The 19,680-nt window shown below is 37.3% G+C and overlaps 1 protein-coding gene across 1 annotated transcript in view; it reads right to left on the bottom strand.

Moving 5' to 3' along the window:
• glb1l (galactosidase, beta 1-like) overlaps positions 1 to 19,680 on the bottom strand; it is a 197,806-nt gene that overhangs the window by 111,436 nt on the left and 66,690 nt on the right. Inside the window, exons 5-7 of the mRNA XM_039755971.1 lie at positions 15,541 to 15,635; positions 8,996 to 9,176; positions 5,366 to 5,424 (exon numbers count right to left, since the gene is read on the bottom strand). Coding sequence (XP_039611905.1) covers positions 5,366 to 5,424; positions 8,996 to 9,176; positions 15,541 to 15,635 — 335 coding nt within the window. The remainder of the gene's footprint in view (positions 1 to 5,365; positions 5,425 to 8,995; positions 9,177 to 15,540; positions 15,636 to 19,680) is intronic.

Here is a 19,680-nt window from a genome sequence, read left to right as displayed (position 1 = left end):
TCTTGTGCGAACTTCGACTTTGCTACTTTGAACAGACAAGTCAGGTGATTCAGCTCGAACAGAAGCCTCATTTTCTCCTGTCGGTAGCACAAGCCGTATGTAATTGTTGGCTTTTGAGTTCATCCTGTTGACTGTTACGGAGTCAATGTCGCACAGCTTCGGCAGCCATATCAGGCATGGGTACAAGATGAACTGATAACATCAGAATTTCCCTGGTAGGAGACTCTGGTCGATCTTACTCAGGCCATCTGAGAGCTGAGATGTAACAGAGGCAGCTACAGTATATCCTTATCAGATCAGCCCTGTAAAGCTTTCCAAGGTTTTGCACAGGTTGGTCCACCAAAAGTGGAACCTTCTCCCAATCAACTGAAAAAGATATGCTGTCATTTCTGACAACATTTAATACACAATAGATGAAGTCTTTAAGGAAGACATTTATTTCACGGTAATAGATAGCTGGGTTCACCATGATTCCTCACTCAATGCATGTGACAGGAAAGACATGAGCACATCCAGAAGTAAAAACTCAGCATAATTGTTCAGACATTTCAGGAGAGTGCTGTGGTCACTAGTGTGAAAAGCAACTTTGAGATCTTGAAAGAAATTATAGTTAAGATAGCTGTGAAAGCTGACTGGGAACCAAAACTCTTCTTAGATGTACTTTACCCTACAGGAGAAAGTAGGGTGAAATGACACCTTTTATTGGCTAACTAAATAGATTACAAATGCAAGCTTGTGAGGCAGCTAAGGCCCCTTCATCAGGCAAGGTGTAATGTACTTTATCCTAGTAATTTGCTGATAAATTCATAGACTGAATGCATACATAAACAAAACCAGATGAAGAATACCAAGAAGTTTGATTTAGCAGTTTTTCAAGTCAAATATAATACTTTGCAATTTTCCAAGTCAGCATATTTGTGAACAAAGCTAGAGAACTTTTACATATAGCATGTGAGGCATTATAGTGTTCTCACATGTGGCCCAGTGACATTAATATGAATGAAAAGATCAAGGGATGATGCTTTAAAGTCTTGCTTGGTTGTCTAGTAGATCTTTGTTTTCTTAGGTTAGAGGTTTGAAAAAATGTCTGAAAATTGGACATATATGTCAAAATAGGGGAAGTAATTGTTAAGCAAATTTACTAACAAGCTTTTGGAAACAGCAAAGAGAGAGAAGTTCAGACAGCTATAGGAGAAAACAGAAGTAAAATGTAGGGGAGCAGGGCTTGCTCAGCACATATCTTTTGGAAATTAATCTTTATAGCTCATTAAGTAAAAATTTAATAATTAAGTGCTCTGAGTTTTAAGAAGCAAGTCAATTAAAATTAAGCAAAAGAACTCTGTTCTATTAGCAGCAGCAATTGTCTACTAATTAAGAAAGTAGATGGAATAAAAATCTGCTGCCAGTTTCAGCCACTACATATTGTATCTAGAGTAACACAACACCAAAATTAATGGCAGGTAAAGAAAACAACTGTTCATTTACATTTGAATTACAGCTTTTGCCTTTGAATAGGATGATTTTAAAATATGTTTGAAATTACACTGTACACTGTGTAAATTACACTGTATATTCAAATACTGACATTTGAACTGAAAGCCCTCATATGAATGCTATCGATTATGGGAACTGCTAGGATGACCTGTAATGTGCGAATGAGTTAAAGCTAGTAAATTCCTGTGATGAGGTTAAGGTATTATATCTAAAAGAGAAGAATGAAGAAAGAAGAATTTTGATAGAAGTTGAACAGCTTTACCATTCCAGAATGGAAAATTCAATTGGACTTGTGTATTTCAATTTAATACTACAAAATATCAGACAGAAGAATTACACAGAATACTTAAGTTAAAAAGATATGCATGAAATTATAATATTCTGATAATATACATAAATATATATTATTTACTGAATGAACTGAATTTGTACCGAATGAACAAAATAATCCAACACCAAAAACCCCCACGTGAAAAATGGCCACTTAGTAACTGGTTGTGCCACACGTTTAATGCAATGACTGCAGCCAAATGCTTCCTATAATTCAGTACCAGTCTTTTAGACAACTGTAGTGGAATTTTAGCCCACTCTTCCTTCCAGAACTAATTTATATCAGAAACAGTGGTAGGTTTTCAAGCATGAACTGATTGTTTTAAGATCTGGACATTGACAAGGCCAGTCCAGAATTTTAATTTTGCTTGTTTTAAGCCTTTCTGAGAGACTCTATTTTGTTTTGGATCACTGTCTTACTGTATGACCCTATCTTTTAGCTTCTGCTCACAAAAGGATGGATGGACATTCTCCTTAAGACTTTTCTGATTTAGAGCAGAATCCATCGTTCTTTCCATTATGCTAAGCTTTCCAGGTGCTGAGGGAGAAAGGCGTCCTTTTACCATCATATTACCACCACAGTTGAAATGATGTTTTAATGAGGAATATTATGTTTGTTTGTTTAATGCCAAATATTACAGGACCCATGTGTCACACGTGTGTGCTTAGGAGCAGCCAACAAGTTCTAAGGTGAATGATATTACAGGAGATAAAGGGTTGATTGTGTGCAATAATGCCTCTCTCTCTCCTTCAACAGAACCAAAGAAGAAAAACCATAACTTATCCACAATACTTCCAGTTTCCCAAAATGGCTACTACACAACAATCTCATCTCTGGGTACCATTGATGATGTCACTTCCGGCTCCTAACGATAACATCACTTCCGGCCCACCCTGATGATGTAATTTCCTGTATTAAACCATTTCTTGCCACCATTTTCTATATAAACCTCATGTACCGATTATAAGACTGTCAAATGCTTTGGTTTTTGATCGCTATTTTTCTCATTTTTTCATCTTGTCCGGCGGACATTATATGGGGGTCATTCCCCAACTCATGTTGGAGTTTTCCAGTGTATTTCATTACACCATGTCTTCCAAAATGTTCCACATTTGTTAAATTGATTCATAAAGCATTCTCCCCAAAAGGCTTGGGAATCATCCATGTGTTTTCTGACAAATTAAAATATAAGCCTGTATGTTTTTCTTGGTTAGCAATGATTTCACCTGTCCAATAAAGTACACTGTTTCCAGTTTTTTTCTGATTGTGGACATATTAACCTTTGCTGCAGCATAAGTAACTTTCAGTACATTAGATGGATGATTTTACACTGCATCATTTGAGTAATTTTGACAGTCCATCTACTGCAAGGGAGATTTACAACTGTTCTAAGTGTTTTCCATTGGGTGATTACAGTGTTCCCTGTGATACTGTGAAACTCCACAGTCTTACAAATGACTTTTATAGCCTTTCCCAGACAGAAATAAAGTGTGTTTTTACCGATCTCTGCAAGAGAAACCCTTTGATTGTGGTACTATGCAATTGTTAAGCTGACAAACTGTAATGGTAAGTGAAGTTGAAGTGAAGATATTGAGCAGGACTGGCTAAAATCAAGCCTAATTTTGTGTAATTAGCTGACTCTAGTTATCTCGTGATCAGGATTGATTTAACTGATGGTCCTTACTTTTTTACATACAGTGCATCACTTTTTCCACATTTTGTTATGTTACAGCCTTATTCCAAAATGGATTAAATTAATTTTTTCCTCAGAATTCTACACACAACACCCCATAATGACAAAATTTTTTGCAAATTTGTTAAAAATAAAAAAATTGAGAAAGCACATGTACATAAGTATTCACAGGTTTTACCATGAAGCTCAAAATTGAGCTCAGGTGCATCCTGTTTCCTCTGATCATCCTTGAGATGTTTCTGCAGCTTAATTGGAGTCCACCTGTGGTAAATTCAGTTGATTGGACATGATTTGGAAAGGCACACACCTGTCTATATAAGGTCCCACCCACAGTTGACAGTTCATGTGAGAGCACAAACCAAGCATGAAGTCAAAGGAATTGTCTGTAGACCTCCGAGACAGGATTGTCTCGAGGCACAAATCTGGGGAAGGTTACAGAAAAATATCTGCTGCTTTGAAGGTCCCAATGAGCACAGTGGCCTCCATCATCCGTAAGTGGAAGAAGTTCGAAACCACCAGGACTCTTCCTAGAGCTGGCCGGCCATCTAAACTGAGCAATCGGGGGAGAAAGGCCTTAGTCAGGGAGGTGAACAAGAACCCGATGGTCACTCTGTCAGAGCTCCAGAGGTCCTCTGTGGAGAGAGGAGAACGTTCCAGAAGGACAACCATCTCTGCAGCAATCCACCAATCAGACATGTATGGTGGAGTGGCCAGACGGAAGCCACTTCTTAGTAAAAGGCACATGGCAGCCTGCCTGGAGTTTGCAAAAGGCACCTGAAAGACTCTCAGACCATGAGAAACAAAATTCTCTGGTCTGATGAGACAAAGATTGAGCTCTTTGGTGTGAATGCCAGGCATCACGTTTGGAGGAAACCAAGCACCGCTCATCACCAGGTCAATACCATCCCTACAGTGAAGCATGGTGGTGGCAGCATCATGCTGTGGGGATGTTTTTCAGCGGAAGGAACTGGGAGACTAATCAGAATAAAGGGAAAGATGACTGCAGCAATGTACAGAGACATCCTGGATGAAAACCTGCTTCAGAGCGCTCTTGACCTCAGACTGGGGCGACAGTTCATCTTTCAGCAGGACAACGACCCTAAGCACACAGCCAAGATATCAAAGGAGTGGCTTCAGGACAACTCTGTGAATGTCCTTGAGTGGCCCAGCCAGAGCCCAGACTTGAATCTGATTCAACATCTCTGAAAAGATCTTAAAATGGCTGTGCACCGACGCTTTCCATCCAACCTGATGGAGCTTGAGAGGTGCTGCAAAGAGGAATGGGCGAAACTGGTCAAGGATAGATGTGCCAAGCTTGTGGCATCATATTCAAAAAGACTTGAGGCTGTAATTGCTGCCAAAGGTGCTTCGACAAAGTATTGAGCAAAGGCTGTGAATACTTATGTACATATGATTTCTCAGTTTAATTATTTTTAATAAATTTGCAAAAACCTCAAGTAAACTTTTTTCATGTTGTCATTATGGGGTGTTGTGTGTAGAATTCTGAGGAAAAAAATGAATTTAATCAATTTTGGAATAAGGCTGTAACACAACAAAATGTGGAATAAGTGATGCGCTGTGAATACTTTCCAGATGCACTGTAGTATTACCTTGTGTTGGGTAACCTTGCTCATTCACTACATGACACAAGGATAAAATGTATCATTCCTAATGTGCTGTTTTTCTAATATTTTTGCAAAATTGGAATTTGTTCAAGACCTGAAAACATTTAGTGTAGGTAGGGAATTGGAAAATACATATTTACAGACATGAAATATGAATTAGATGATATAATCAATCAACAAAATTATTAATGCTTTATCTAAAACAATACAAAAAATACTCACCAAAGGACCATTAGGCTGAAATTTCCGTTGCCTCATGAATGCTTCTGTAATATTTGTGTCTATAAAAATCAAAAATAATAAACTAGCACACATAGAGCTTTATTCTGAGCAGTTTTATGTTTTATTCTGCATGGTAGTAAAGATTTTGCAAACATGTTTTAACAAGTTAGGTTTGCTCAGAAAGTAAAAATTTAGAGATTAAAACATAATTGTGAAACTCCGAGCTAAATGAGTTTTGTTGATATAAGCACACTTTTCTTAAATAAGTAAAACATTAATATCTTCAACACAAGTTCCAAATTAAAACATTTAAAAAAAAACACAAGGTGAAAAAAAGTACCATTACCAAAGTAGCACAAAACATTTTTATAATTATGTACTACATAAACTAAAAAACAAAGAATAAACATATACTGAACAATTATTAATAGCTTTGTAGTCCTTGGTTCAGATCCCAATCTGGATATGATATACGTGAAGCTTGCATGTTACCTTTAGTATCTGTTTGTGACCCTAAAATTGCTTTGTATGGCTGAGTGTGTAACTACTGTGTCTGGTTATCAACCGGTTTTATATAATTACTTACACTCTACAGTATTTTGCACTTAAAATAACTATTTGTGGAAAATGAAATATGTATAAAATAATAAAATAATATTAAAATACATACCAAATATGTTTGCATACTTATAATATCCTTTAAATTTTATGACACAACAAAATTTCATAAGAAAATGAAAAACATGCTTTATTGTCCTGCATACATAAATACATATTATTTACATAATAAAGCTAGGTGATCATAATGTGAATGTGAGGAATATAAAAGTGAGGATGTTTTTTAAACAGTGTTTACGTCTGTTGTTGCATTTTCCTGCACAATAACTATGCCAAAATGAAAATGATAAAGATTTGGAAAGCTGTAGTAGTCATTTACCGTTTGTTTGTAAATCTGCAATGTTTATATATATACTGTATATTGTCAGGGATGCCAGGGGCAACGACACGGCCGGGATGCCTTGAGGGACCGGAAGAGGATCTACGCCCGCCCTGGATCACGTGGGGGCGGCCATCCTGGTTGCTTTGGGGGCCACGGGTAGAGGGCTTGGAAGCCCAACCCTGTAGGGACCCGTAGTCACCGCCAGGGGGTGCCCCAATGCCTTGGGGACCCTGGACCTCAGCACTTCCGCCACACCAGGAAGTGCTGGGGGAAAGAAGAGAAGGGACACCGGAGAGCTTCGGGAGAACAGCCGGCATTTCCCCCACACTGGGGCGTGTCCAGGGAGGAATGCCAGGAAACACCTGGAGCTCATCCGGGATGATATAAAAGGGGCCGTCTCCCTTCATTCGAGGCTGGAGTCGGGTGGAAGCAGGACAAAGCAGGAGAGAGTGTGGAGGTGGCCCGAAGAGGGAGGCATTTTGTGGCCAGGACTGTGTTTGGGGGTTTGTGTGCACTTGATTATTGTAAATAGTACCTTGTAAATAAACGTGTGGTGGTGGATTACAACATGTCTGCCTGTCTGTGTCTGGGCCGTGTTCACTATATATATATATATATATATATATATATATATATATATATATAAAAATAATAAAAGGCAAAGCCCTCACTCACTCACTGACTCATCACTAATTTTCCTACTTCCCATGTAGGTAGAAGGCTGAAATTTGGCAGGCTCATTCATTACAGCTTACTTAGAACAGTTAAGCAGGTTTCATTTCAAAATTCTATGCGTAACGGTCAACAACGTCCACCATGTTGAACTTTCTTATTTATGGCCCCATCTTCACCAAATTTGGTAGGTGGCTTCCCTGAGCTAACCAAAACCAGTGTACGTACTTATTTCAGTGGTATGACGCCACTGTCAGCCATATTGAACTTTCCAACATCACTAATTCTCCAACTTACCGTGTAGGTAGAAGGCTGAAATTTGGCAGGCTCATTCCTTACAGCTTACTTACAAAAGTTTAGCAGGTTTCATTTCGAAATTCTACGCGTAATGGTCATAACGGTCAACAACGTACACCATGTTGAACTTTCTTATTTATGGCCCCATCTTCTCGAAATTTGGTAGGTGGCTTCCGTGAGCTAACCGAAACCAATATACGTACTTATTTCGGTGGTATGATGCCACTGTCGGCCGCCATATTGAACTTTTCAACAGTCTTTGTTACTTATGGGCCCATCTTCAAGAAATTTGGTACACAGGTTCCCAACGCTAACTGAATCCTACTTACGTACATTTATACGTCCATAGACTGAAGCTCGGTCGCCGTGTGAGGCGGCGTTGGGTCCCCCATCCCAACGCCTCCCACGTTGTTGGCTGCCTGCCTATATAAGACCGTCTGTCGCTCCGGTCTCTACATTCCCTTCCTTGCTTTGCCACGGGATTCACGTCTCCCTACTGATAACTACAGCCTTTTTTGTTTAATCCACGGCTTCTCCGCTGTTTTATTGTTTGTTTATTACAATTATTGTTATTGTGTAGGTATTTTACACTTACTTTACATTGCTCAGGTACCCATTTCCTTTATCATTCCAACCCCCATTACCATGTCTATCGAGATGATCATATTACAGGGCCATATCAGGCTCACTCTTGATATCCGGAGGAACATTGTGTCTTATGTATTGAATGACTGGGACAGGTTCAAGGTGTGGACTGATGATGGTACAGGAGATTTTATACTATACAGGAGCACTATAAGAGTGAAATGCTTAAGCCCTTCACCTATGGTTCTGCATGTGAGTTGATGGCTGCCACTGAATTGTTCAGTTGTTGCTTTCAAGTGTACCAAAATGGCCAAATATTTTACACCTTTTGACAACCGCCAATGCCTCTTAAACATCTTAGGTTCACAGGTGACGATTTCAGTAGTGGACGCTTGACAGATGCCAAATGTCACTTCAACACAACAAATCCTGCAAATACTGTCGTAATTGAAACAAACCATGAAACTCAAACCGATTTTGACAGCAGCAGTCCAAACTGTGCGATTTGAGACAAGATTACTGTTCACATGGCCAACTGTACGTTGCATCCTTAAGAGTAAGCTCAGCGCACAGCTTGGTCATGTTACAACCGGAGGGCCGAACTGACAACATGGTATACAAAGAGATCCTTAACAAATAATTATTGGCATATTTTCCCTCAGTTTAAAAAGGTTTACTTTTCTTCTTAATAAAAATTTTAATGCAGTACTGCGCCGCTGTGAAGCACGGGTATTTTGCTATATGTATATATATGTGGATGTATATGTATATATACTGTATATATGTGTGTATATGTATATATATGTGGATGTATATGTATATATACTGTATATATGTGTGTATATATGACAGCAACACTCATGACAGTGACAATGTCAATCATGTTACATTATTATTAAAATGGTTCTTTTCTTTTTCATTACTTCTTTAACACACTACTTCTCCGCTGCGAAGCGCGGGTATTTTGCTAATATATATATATATGCACAGCATATATATTACCACAAGCATACTTTATTGCATATGAAAGAATTAAAAGCAGTTCAATCCAAGCAACATACTTAGTTAGGCATAGTCATTTACCTAACCTAGTCTGTATTTCATAAAGGAATAATTTCTCTCAGCAGTCACATCACCTGTTCCAAAGTCGATAGTAGCATACAATCCTTGCAGAGTCCCACAAGTCATCTCCCAGTCTGTGTTTCCATCAGTGGTAAAAAGGACAGTTGATTCTCCCAGGAAATACTGGAACATCACTTTCAGATGGCGGAGGTAGTTATAATCACAAGCAAAGTAACTTCCATATTCATTTTCTACCTTTGTGTAAAAAATCAAAAACAATAACAATCTTTAAACAATTGTCAGATTTTCCTGTTGTACTGTGTATTTTCTAAAAACCTCAATAGAGCAGTTCTATTTCTGTCATTGAAATTTAATGAAATTATATTTGGTTTCCTGTCCAGGAAAGGAATAACTGGTGCAATGTTTTGTTATGAAGTAAATTCAGGAAGGTAATAAACAAACTGAAAAAAATTATGCTTATATATGAGAAAATCTAAAGAAGGAATTTGATAAGTTGTGGAGATATGCAGAAAAGGCTGTCATTGAGAAAGAATGAATGAATTAATGATTATTGTCTGAATTAACATAAATGTATAAAGCAGCATAAATGGTGATCTAGAGCAGAGGTTCTGCTTCTCTAAGCCTACTGACCAACATCCACTTATAACAGTGATACAGACAGAAGTTGTTGAGGTACATGAAAGTGTACTATGGAATAATTTTTTTACTGATATTAAATTGCTGTGCTGAACTGAAGATGAAAATACACAAAATAGAACACAACCATGTAAACAGAACTGAATCTAAATACAAAACAACCACTGCAAAAGCTGTGGAACTTGCTTAACATTAAACAAACTTTGATTGTTTAGGATTGCCTCTTGGGTAACTTCTTTGTGCCCCTTTTTGAATTTTGCACATCTCATTGTTGCTTTGTATTTTTTGTTAATAAATCTTCCATTTATAAAGATTCTTTGTTAGTACAGTTCATACAAAATGAAGGTTTACAGTCATCCTTCTCAATGATGGAATTCTGGCCAAATTTCGAAATCTTTATACTTATTTTGCCAACTCCCCATTTCTGAGTCCTGCTCAAGCTGAAACCAGCAGGTACCTTAGAGCTCTGACTGAAGTAAACATTGCCTCAGCTGGGCAGACCAGGTAGGGATCTGGGGCCTCATCTATAACACCGTGCGTAGAACTCACACTAAAACATGGTGTATGGACAAAAACAGAAATGTGTGTATGCACAAAAAAATCCAGATGCATAAATCTGTGTGTATGCCAACTTCCACGTTCTTCTACTACATAAATCCCTGTCAGCTTGAAATGTAACGCACGTGCATGCACCTGCTGTCCCACTCCAACTCCTCCCACAATTATGCCTCAGTAAATAGACAATGGTAAAAGCACAGGGAAAAAAGAATTCAGAGAATACCAAGTGGAGGCAAGGAAAAACATACTATTTATTGGTTTAAGCAGTGGTATAAACAACAAAAAAGTTGATTGAGTGACACAGAGTGGCAGAGAAACTCGAAAGTTCAAGTTCAGAAAGTTGCACAGTGCCCAAAATAAAAAGAAGTGGTCAGATATCTAAGTCGCACTGAAAAGGTGAGTCGTAGCCCATCATCTGAGTGTCATATGGAAGCATATTAGGGTACAGAGAAAAAAAAAAAAACCAGGGACATAGTGGAAAAAAGGTTGAAATTTCCACTTTATTCACATAGTTTATTTTGTCATTAAAGTAGAATGTCATAAACTTCATCTTAAAATCATTTAATTTACTAGTTTCTCAAATACCATTGTAACTAAATTAACACATTAAATGCTTTGTATTCTATGTGTTCTTCTATGTACTCTTTGTGTGTGAATCACTATGTGCTTCTTAAACTGTCTTTCTCTTATGCCGACAGAACACAGAATCCATTACATTCATATTATTACAGACTGCTGAACAATTTAAATGCTAAGATGTATACATGATATTTTCATGATGATAGGAATTAAAGCATGTATAAAACATGGGGGCATGGTGGCAATGAGCTGTTGCCCCATCCAGAGATTGTTCTTGCCTCCCGCAAGATGCTTGCTGCTCCATGTGCAACCCTCGATAAAATAATTTATTGCAGCAATCTCTTTCAAATGTACTAATCCCCAATTCCTGTCCTTCCTTTTCTTTCTCCAAGTAATCAATCGCCACACAATCTGTTCTGTAGTAAATGTCAACTCATCTGTAAGCTTAGAACGCCGATTCTTTAAAACTTTTAAAGAACATTGAAATATCTTCCTGTTTAATTATTACATCCATCTATCCATCCAGGGTTGTGCCTGTCCCAGCAAGCATACACCGCGAGGCAGGAACAATGCCTGAATGGGGCGCAAGTTCATTGCTACCGCTTTCCACCATGTCCACACGTTTAATTATTAACATTATGCATTATTTAAATGAAGTTAAAAATGCATCTGTATAATGTAATATATATACTTTACTTCATTTCATCTTAAAAATTATATCAAGAGCTCCAAGAAGAAATCTAAATTGACTTAGAAGCCAGTCATCATCATCTGTAAATACACACTCTCTCCTATTGAGTTGAATTCCTCTATTGTTATTGTATTGTACAATAAGATTCAATATGCAAATCCTCCATAAACTTACTTTCCTATAAAATGGTAAAATAGCAACAATAACAACAATAATAATAATAAAAATATGATAAAAAACAATGAAAAATATACAATAATTTTGTATATTTATACAATAAGTGTCTCAGGTTGTGCAGTATTACAACTGCAGTGCAAGTTTACAGTGAGGTAAATGTACTTGTAAGTACAAACAGTTCTACCGGGAGCACTTAATGGTCTCATTGAGTACATTTATAGCTCTTAGGATGAAACTGTTTCTGAACCGCGAGGTCCATACAGGAAAGGCTCTGAAGTTTTTGCCAAATGGGAGAAGTTCAAATAGACAGTGCCCATGGGTTAGGCAGCATGTACTAGAAGCTGTATACCGATAATTCTTTCTGTTCATTATACAATCTGCCATACAACTTTCCGATCAGCTGCCATAAAGCTGTGATTCCACACTCAGATACAGTGAGTTAAAATACTCTGAGTGGTGCACTGAGAGCAACAACGCTAAAGCAGCTATGGTACTTGGAATAGTTTGGCCATTCCATACACCATTATATGGTTATAGGTTGATTACAATCAGATGCCTTAAACTAAAAAACGATACGCGGTTAATTTCAGTGAATTTGATAAAGCCGGGTCTGCGATGTGAATCTAAAAAATAAAGGGAAACCACACAGGAACAGTAGCACTACTTTGACGCTGGGCACTGCCAGTTTGCAAAACCGAGCCAAAAACTTGTGTACACTGTGGTTGGAGCTGGAGTGAGAATGTTCGTGGCTTTACACCAAGTTTAGTTTTTATACATTATCATGTGAGTGTGGAAACAAGTGTACACAACAATTTTGTGCATAAGTATCATTTATACATGAGGCCCCTGGTCTGCTCCCTAGCCTTTTTTTGGAGGCCTCACTTTACTTTTGCCTTAGAGGAAACTCCAGTTCATAAGATTATCTGGCAGAAATGAGAGTATTAGTTAGATATAAAGAGATTCACTGAGGGAGAAGACAACAAGTAACTATGTTAAAGAAACAGTGACTATGAAAATTGGAGGTCATATGGTGGACTGGAAAACAACTGATGTGGTAGGTTTCACCAGAAAACCATAAAAAGTGAAGGTCAGTTCCAGTACAAAACATAGGTAATGGCTTTTAAGTTATCCTTTTTCAGACTCATTCTTATTTCACATTCATTTATTTGTTCATTCATTTTATAAACCACTTTCAAAAATAAAGAGTGCTCTTATGCCATCCCCAAACCCAAATAACTGTAATGAGGCCAAACTATTAAAACAAAAGTATATTTATTGAGAAAATAATAGCACTGGGAAAGAATAAACTCAAGGAAAACCCAAAAGTATAAAATAATTGAAGAAAATAATAAAACTGCTGGCACTCTATGTGTAGTGATTCTGGAGTTATTTTCTTTTTTGGACTTCATGTATGATCAATTCTGCTGTCCTTAAACTTATTTTTCAGTCTTCATATTTGTTATCATTATTCAAATCACACCACTTTGTTTCTTGTAGTGGTAGCCAAATTCCCTTGGTGACAAATAAAGTTCTATTATCATCTATGGTCACCTCCATTTTAAATTAATCTTTGCATGCCAATCATCATATTGTTTACTGTTGCTATACTGGTTACCAGTCACATGACAAAGATGTAATGTGGTATGTTATATTATCACTTCCCGTCTATATAAGATGGTGGGGAACAGCTTCTAGCATCCAAATATTCAATCTATGTAAATCTCTCATTAGTGTTAGAAGAACATAAAAGCTACTTTCAAGAAGAAGTTAGTGTCAAAGAGTTTCTGCAAAATTTTCTTGGTCCTTTATTTTTTTTCTTATGTCCATTTTTTTTTTCAGATCTTGTTTGTTTTAATGTTATTTGAGCTTCGCCTGTTTCTCTGTGTTTGACTTCTGACTGGTATTCTTTAAACTTCTTCCAATTTATCAACCGTTATCCTGTCCCTGACTTTGTCTCTACAGTTTTCTACTATTCATCTCCTGATCACTCAATTTCCTGTCATGTATGAAAACTAACAATATCAAACAAACACTGGGATCAAACCTGCAATCCTGGAGATATTTAGAACTGCTAAAATTGAGCACCAGGTCGTGCAGGACCAATTAAAAAAATCAGTCGTCTTTCTGGGTAGTGTTTCAGGCAATTTATCATATTGTATAAATAGTTAATTTTGCAGAGCAGGTCTATTTAAAGGGCAGCCTGGAGTCCACATGCATCCCAGAAGCAAGCTCCAAGTGGCCTAGCCCGTGGTCCCTCCTGAGCTCCAGACTGCAACTAAAATGATCACAAATGCAACAAAAAATAGGTTTGGCGATTATCATTTCTACTTAGTTTGCCAGTGTCGAATGAAATCATTGAAATTTTAAACTATTATACTGTAATAGATGCAAATTCCATTATTTTATTGTTCAATGTATGTGCCGTTGAAATATGTGTCAGTACGGGCTCCCCTTGCATATCCCTGAGCTGCAAGTCTAGTTTATATCCCACACTGGCTGAAAAGGAGTCACAGCGAAAATGACGTCAGAGGTGGAGACGTGGACAGGAAAATATTTCTAAGTACACACCGCTGCTGAGGTGATGGCCGTGAATTTCAACGAGAGGCTGGTTATGCTTGTACCGGAATAATGACCAAAGGGCTGAATATAACTATTATATTAATTTGCAAAAAGCCACATACGCACTCACTTGTTGAAACTGGAATACATCTGACTATTAGCATACAATTGATTATAGAATCACAATAGATAATAGAATCATTTAACATGTAGTTGATGCTACGACCAGCTGTTCCAGCTGAGGTGCCGGTGCAACATACATACATACCACTGTGTACCGTCACAGAAAAAAAAAAAAAAATCACTGTATCATAAACTACTACCACCACTTCTAGATACACAACAACATGTTGCATTGTGGGTTGAATGTTGCTAGGCTACACAAAGTTTTGCATTCATATGCAAATTCATATAGGAATTCCTTTTTTTTTCTCTGTGTTTCTGGCAGAACCACGGGCTGGGCCACTCAGAAGTTGCTTCTGGACTGCATTTGAATATAGCAGACAGCCTTGCAATTTTCCAATCATTAGTGGATGACAATTTCAAGATAGTGTATGAGTATTTGTTTTGGAGTATATTGATGACATGTGGATTATTTGTAGTAATTTGGAACAACACTGATACACCATTGCAATTCAATTTCAATGTCAGTGTATCTAGCACCTCCATTTGGTGTTATGTGCCAATTTTTCAACAAAACTCACCTTGACGGGACAAAACAATGATGTGGAAAATAGTTGTTTGACATCAACTTGGAGCTGGATGAGTGCTGACACTGTCTTGAGAGTGCACAACGTCAATTTATAATATTCATAGACCATAAAAATGTCACATATTTAAAAACCACTAAGTAGATAACTTCAGGAAAAGCCAGAAGATCACATTTCTTGAGCAGACTTTAATTTTGTAATTTTATAAAGAGCAGTAGTCATTTGTTCATGTTTCAACAATACCCTGAAGAAGACCATAGTGAATTTCAAAAACAACTTTCATATAAACAAATTTTTTGTGGCCACTCACTATAGACATCTCTCTTATGTCTTTACTTGAGCAAGATAACAACAGTGCTGAGGTTCATTCATAAGTTCTAGAGATAAACTTTTTTGCACTGCTTTGAGTTTAGAGAAAAGATCTTGGGTGGGTTCATGACTTTTATATTTTTAGACAATCACTTATTTCACAAACAGAACTAATCAAGATGGCACAATATGGCTAATTATATCAAAAAATATTTATTATCTTCTCAGGTCACTCTGTAGTCGGGCAAACACTTCCCATGGACCTGCTTTTGGCACTGTTTTGCGATTCTGTCAACTACTGCCATTGTGCTTCCCTTTATTTAACCTTTACATGCAACAGAAATGATTTTATTCAATCCCCGGAATCCCCACACAGTACCTGCACGCTGATGACGTTTCCTCCATTGTTGTAAAGCCACTTTCTTATCTTAGGAAGAAGCACATTCAGCCAGCTATCAACAGCCTGTAGATAATCTGAAACAGAATTTAAGTGCTTAATTAAAATTATTACAAATTTCAATTTTGACTACATATTGTGAAACTCATTGTTATGTTTTAGCCAGGCATTTTCCCTGGCTTAGATCTACATTCTTTTTCTTTTTTTTTTGTTTAAAGTATTTGTCATGTGCTTTTAGGGCTGCTGTTCAAATAAAAAAAATGTAATTAATCATACAACTACATTTTTTATCAAAATTAATTGCATATTAATTGGAATTTTTTTTCATTTACTTCATGCATTATAATACTTTTCTATTTCTTGTAATGACATTTTTATCTATTTTCCATCAATAAAAATAGTCAAAAGTTTCAAATAACAAACAAGATAGCAATGTAGTAAAAAAAAACCAATAAAACCCCATCTCAAACAGTACATACTTGTAGTAATGAAAATTACACCAAAAGAAAAACAAATCTGACAAAATCATAGCCCCTGAACTCCGAGGCACTCTGGAGTTTCAACTATAGCTATACAAGAGCACATGAGATACTTGATAGCAAAACAAAAATGCAAAAATAAAAGATAAAAAGAAGCTACAATATATATAGGCTTTAAGTGCATCAGGGGCCAACCTCCACAGGTAGATGGATTTAGAGGAAGCATTATTAATTCTGGCAATTGACATTTCTAAATGGATTAAACTAAAAAAATGAAACAACCGAGGATTGAGCAGTCATCAATTATGTGGATTCCACTTGATGCAATAATGATTTTAGCAGCTATAGTACTAAATAAGAACACTCAGTTTTAATAGTAATTAAAGGAAAAGGAAGAATTGTCAGTAAGGAGAAAGACTGAATGAAAAAAGAGAATTTTAAAGTTTAATAAACAGGAAAGCAAATGGGCAACTGCAGACCAGAAGGGAAAGGAAGACATGTGGAAACTTCCTAAAAACATGAAGGAAAGTACCAGGGAAATCTAGAGAGCAGGAATGACATAATGAATCCAATCCCAAGCCCATTGTGTCACTTCTGAGGAGTGAAGAATATTCTATGAATAATCTGAAGTTGTGAAAACTGATAGTTTGAGTTTTTGGAAGACAAACGTACATTTTTAATGTAGTATTCCAGCATATGTCTCTTTTGTAATGGAATAAATCTTCAGTCCACACATAAGTGACAGAAACAGGTTTATAAGAGGCCTAGGATAATAAAGAAAAAATGGCTAATACAGAACCTTTGCTAGCAGTGAGAATAGTTAGATAGAGATATAGAGAATGAGAAAGAAGATTAGACTGTAAATCAACACCATTAGTCGGTCTTAAGAGGTGACCTGAGGAGGGCAGATTGAAGCATGCAAGTAGTTCCTGAAATGAGCACAGTCCGGAATGGGTCTCGATGGGTCCAAGGAGAGACCATGCAAGATTGTCCTCCAATTAGAATAGCCGAATTATTAAATATAGGTGTTTTTTCTCGACCTAGTGCCAGAACTGAATGTCATGAGACATAACAGGCCCAAAATAGAGTCTACAAGACCTTACGGGAAATTTACAAAATAGAATATTACTTAGATTGTATGGACTAGCTATAGAGGACTCAAGCAGTAACCAATAGGGAGAACACTTAAGGCTATGTAGCCAAGCTAACAATGGATGAACTTCAAAAGCCAGATTAATATAATTCAAAGAAAAGTTAGGCAGGCATACTGTATTTCAACTGTGGTTTCCTACCATTCCAAATAAATTTAGGAATAAGGGACTTTATATTGTGTCAGTAATGTGAGATGGGTGAGAGTGGAATTAACAAAATTCAGACAGGAACAATATTCATTTTGATTGCAGCAATTTGAGCAGGAAGGAACAGAAAAAGTGAGGACCAGGAAGAGTGAGATTTCTTGATTTCATTCAAAATACAGTTTCACAGACAAACGGGGTCCTTGCCTGGCCGGGACACCTCTTCACTGAGAGGACCAGGGGAGCAAGCATGGGCAGCAAGACGTTAGATGGCAACCCCCATGGGCTGCTGTGGTGTATCGGATTCCCAAAGGGATTCATGGGAGTCGGAGTTATCTACAGCCCTGTTGGGATCCGGATGTGCTGCCAGGGTGTGCTGCAACAGGTTTTAGAACAAATCACAGTACAGAAACTGCTTTGTTTAAAGTAGTAAATGATTTGCAGGTTAATGCAGACAGAGGCTGCATATCTGTTCTTATTCTCTTAGACTTGAGTGCAGCATTTGACACCACAGACCACAGTATTATTATAAATCGCCTTACACAATTTGTGGGCCTCTCCAGCAGTGTTTTATACTGGTTTTCTGTCTTTCTTAACAGGTAGGAAATTCTTTATTAGTTGTGTTGATCGTACATCGGAGACCCATGATATTGTATATGGTGTACCACCAGGATCTCTTCTGGTTCTGCTGCTTTTTTCATTGTACTGTACATGCTTCCATTAGGTCAGATTATCTCAAAGTACAAGGTGAATTACCATAACTATGCAGATGACACCACTACTTTATTTATCGATAGCACCTAATAACCCTGACACTCTTGGCTTAGTGATCCAATGTCTTACTTGTATTTCTGAATGGATGAGTAGTAACTTTCTCAAACTAAAAAACAGAAAATCTTATCCACCCATCCATTATCCAACCCGCTATATCCTAACTACAAGGTCGTGACTGGCAAAATCTTAGTGATTGGCAAACATGGATATAGCAAGAGTATTAGAAATAAACTTGATCCTGTAAGGTTAAAAATCAAGATGGAGGTAAAGAAATTTAGGGGTAATTATTGATTCTGAACTAAACTTTAAATCACATATTAACCAGATTACTAAGTCTACATTTTTTCACTTAAGGAATATAGCAAAAGTTAGGATTCTTATAACTTCATAAGATGAAAAATTAGTTCACGATTTTGTTTTTGTCGACTAGATTACTGTAATGCACTCCTAACAGGACTACCAAAGAAATACATCAATCAGTTGCAATTAGTGCAAAATGCAGCAGCCAGAATATTAACTAGAAAAAGAAAATCTGAGCACATCTCACCAGTATCAGCATTGTTACATTGGTTACCTGTGTTGTCTTCTAATGGTGGCCTGCTTATAATTGCAAGAGCTAAACTTAAAAGAAGTGGTGAGGTGGCCTTTTGCAATCATGCACCCAAAATCTGGAATACTTTACCAACAGAAATTCACCAGGCTAGTACTGAGGATCGTTTTAAAAACTACTAAAAACCAATTATGTCTTTCTTGTAGTTACATTTTACACTAATCCCTCACTATATCGCGCTTCGACTTTAGCGGCTTCACTCTATTGCGGATTTTATATGTAAGTATATCTAAATAAATATCACAGATTTTTCGCTGGTTCGTGGATTTCTGCGGACAATGGGTCTTTTTATTTCTAGTACATGCTTCCTCGGTTGGTTTGCCCAGTTGATTTCATACAAGACATGCTATTAGTGGATGGCTGAGAAGCTACCCAATCAAAGCACATGGTTAAGTTCCTGGGTGCTGATTGGCTCAGGAACAAGAGGACCCAGCACAGGAAGAAGACGCCAGCCTAACTCTCGAGAGTCTCATGACCATTCTACGAATAGCAAAAGATCTCCAGACATCGGTTGAAGGATGGGACCCGCAAATGATTCTTCCTTTGCAATTTAGAAATGCTCTTAACGACGCCACGGAAGTGTATAAAAACCTCTTTACACAAATGAAAAAGCAGCACCAGCAACTGCCCATCACAATGTTCCTTACCCACAAAACACCGCCTAGTACGCCTTCAGTGGAAGAAGAAACACAGTCACCTGAAGAGGCACATTTAGAAGAGCTGTAACGCTGTCCTTTGTTGTACAGTAACATTTATCTCATCGTTATCGGACAAGTCGTCGTGTCATAGTTGGTGAGTACCAGTAACTAATTTTCTACATACTTAGTACATGTACATACGTTTACTGTAACTGTACACACATTTTATACAATTTAACTTGCATTGTACAGATTTATTGTTGGTGGCCTGTCTATCATAATGGCTGTAACATATGTGATATCGGAGACGCTCGATATCTTTAAAA

The sequence above is a fragment of the Polypterus senegalus genome, chromosome 6 (assembly GCF_016835505.1).
Source record: "Polypterus senegalus isolate Bchr_013 chromosome 6, ASM1683550v1, whole genome shotgun sequence".
NCBI classification, from domain to species: Eukaryota; Metazoa; Chordata; class Cladistia; order Polypteriformes; family Polypteridae; genus Polypterus; species Polypterus senegalus.
This window is presented reverse-complemented; position numbering and strand designations above follow the sequence as displayed.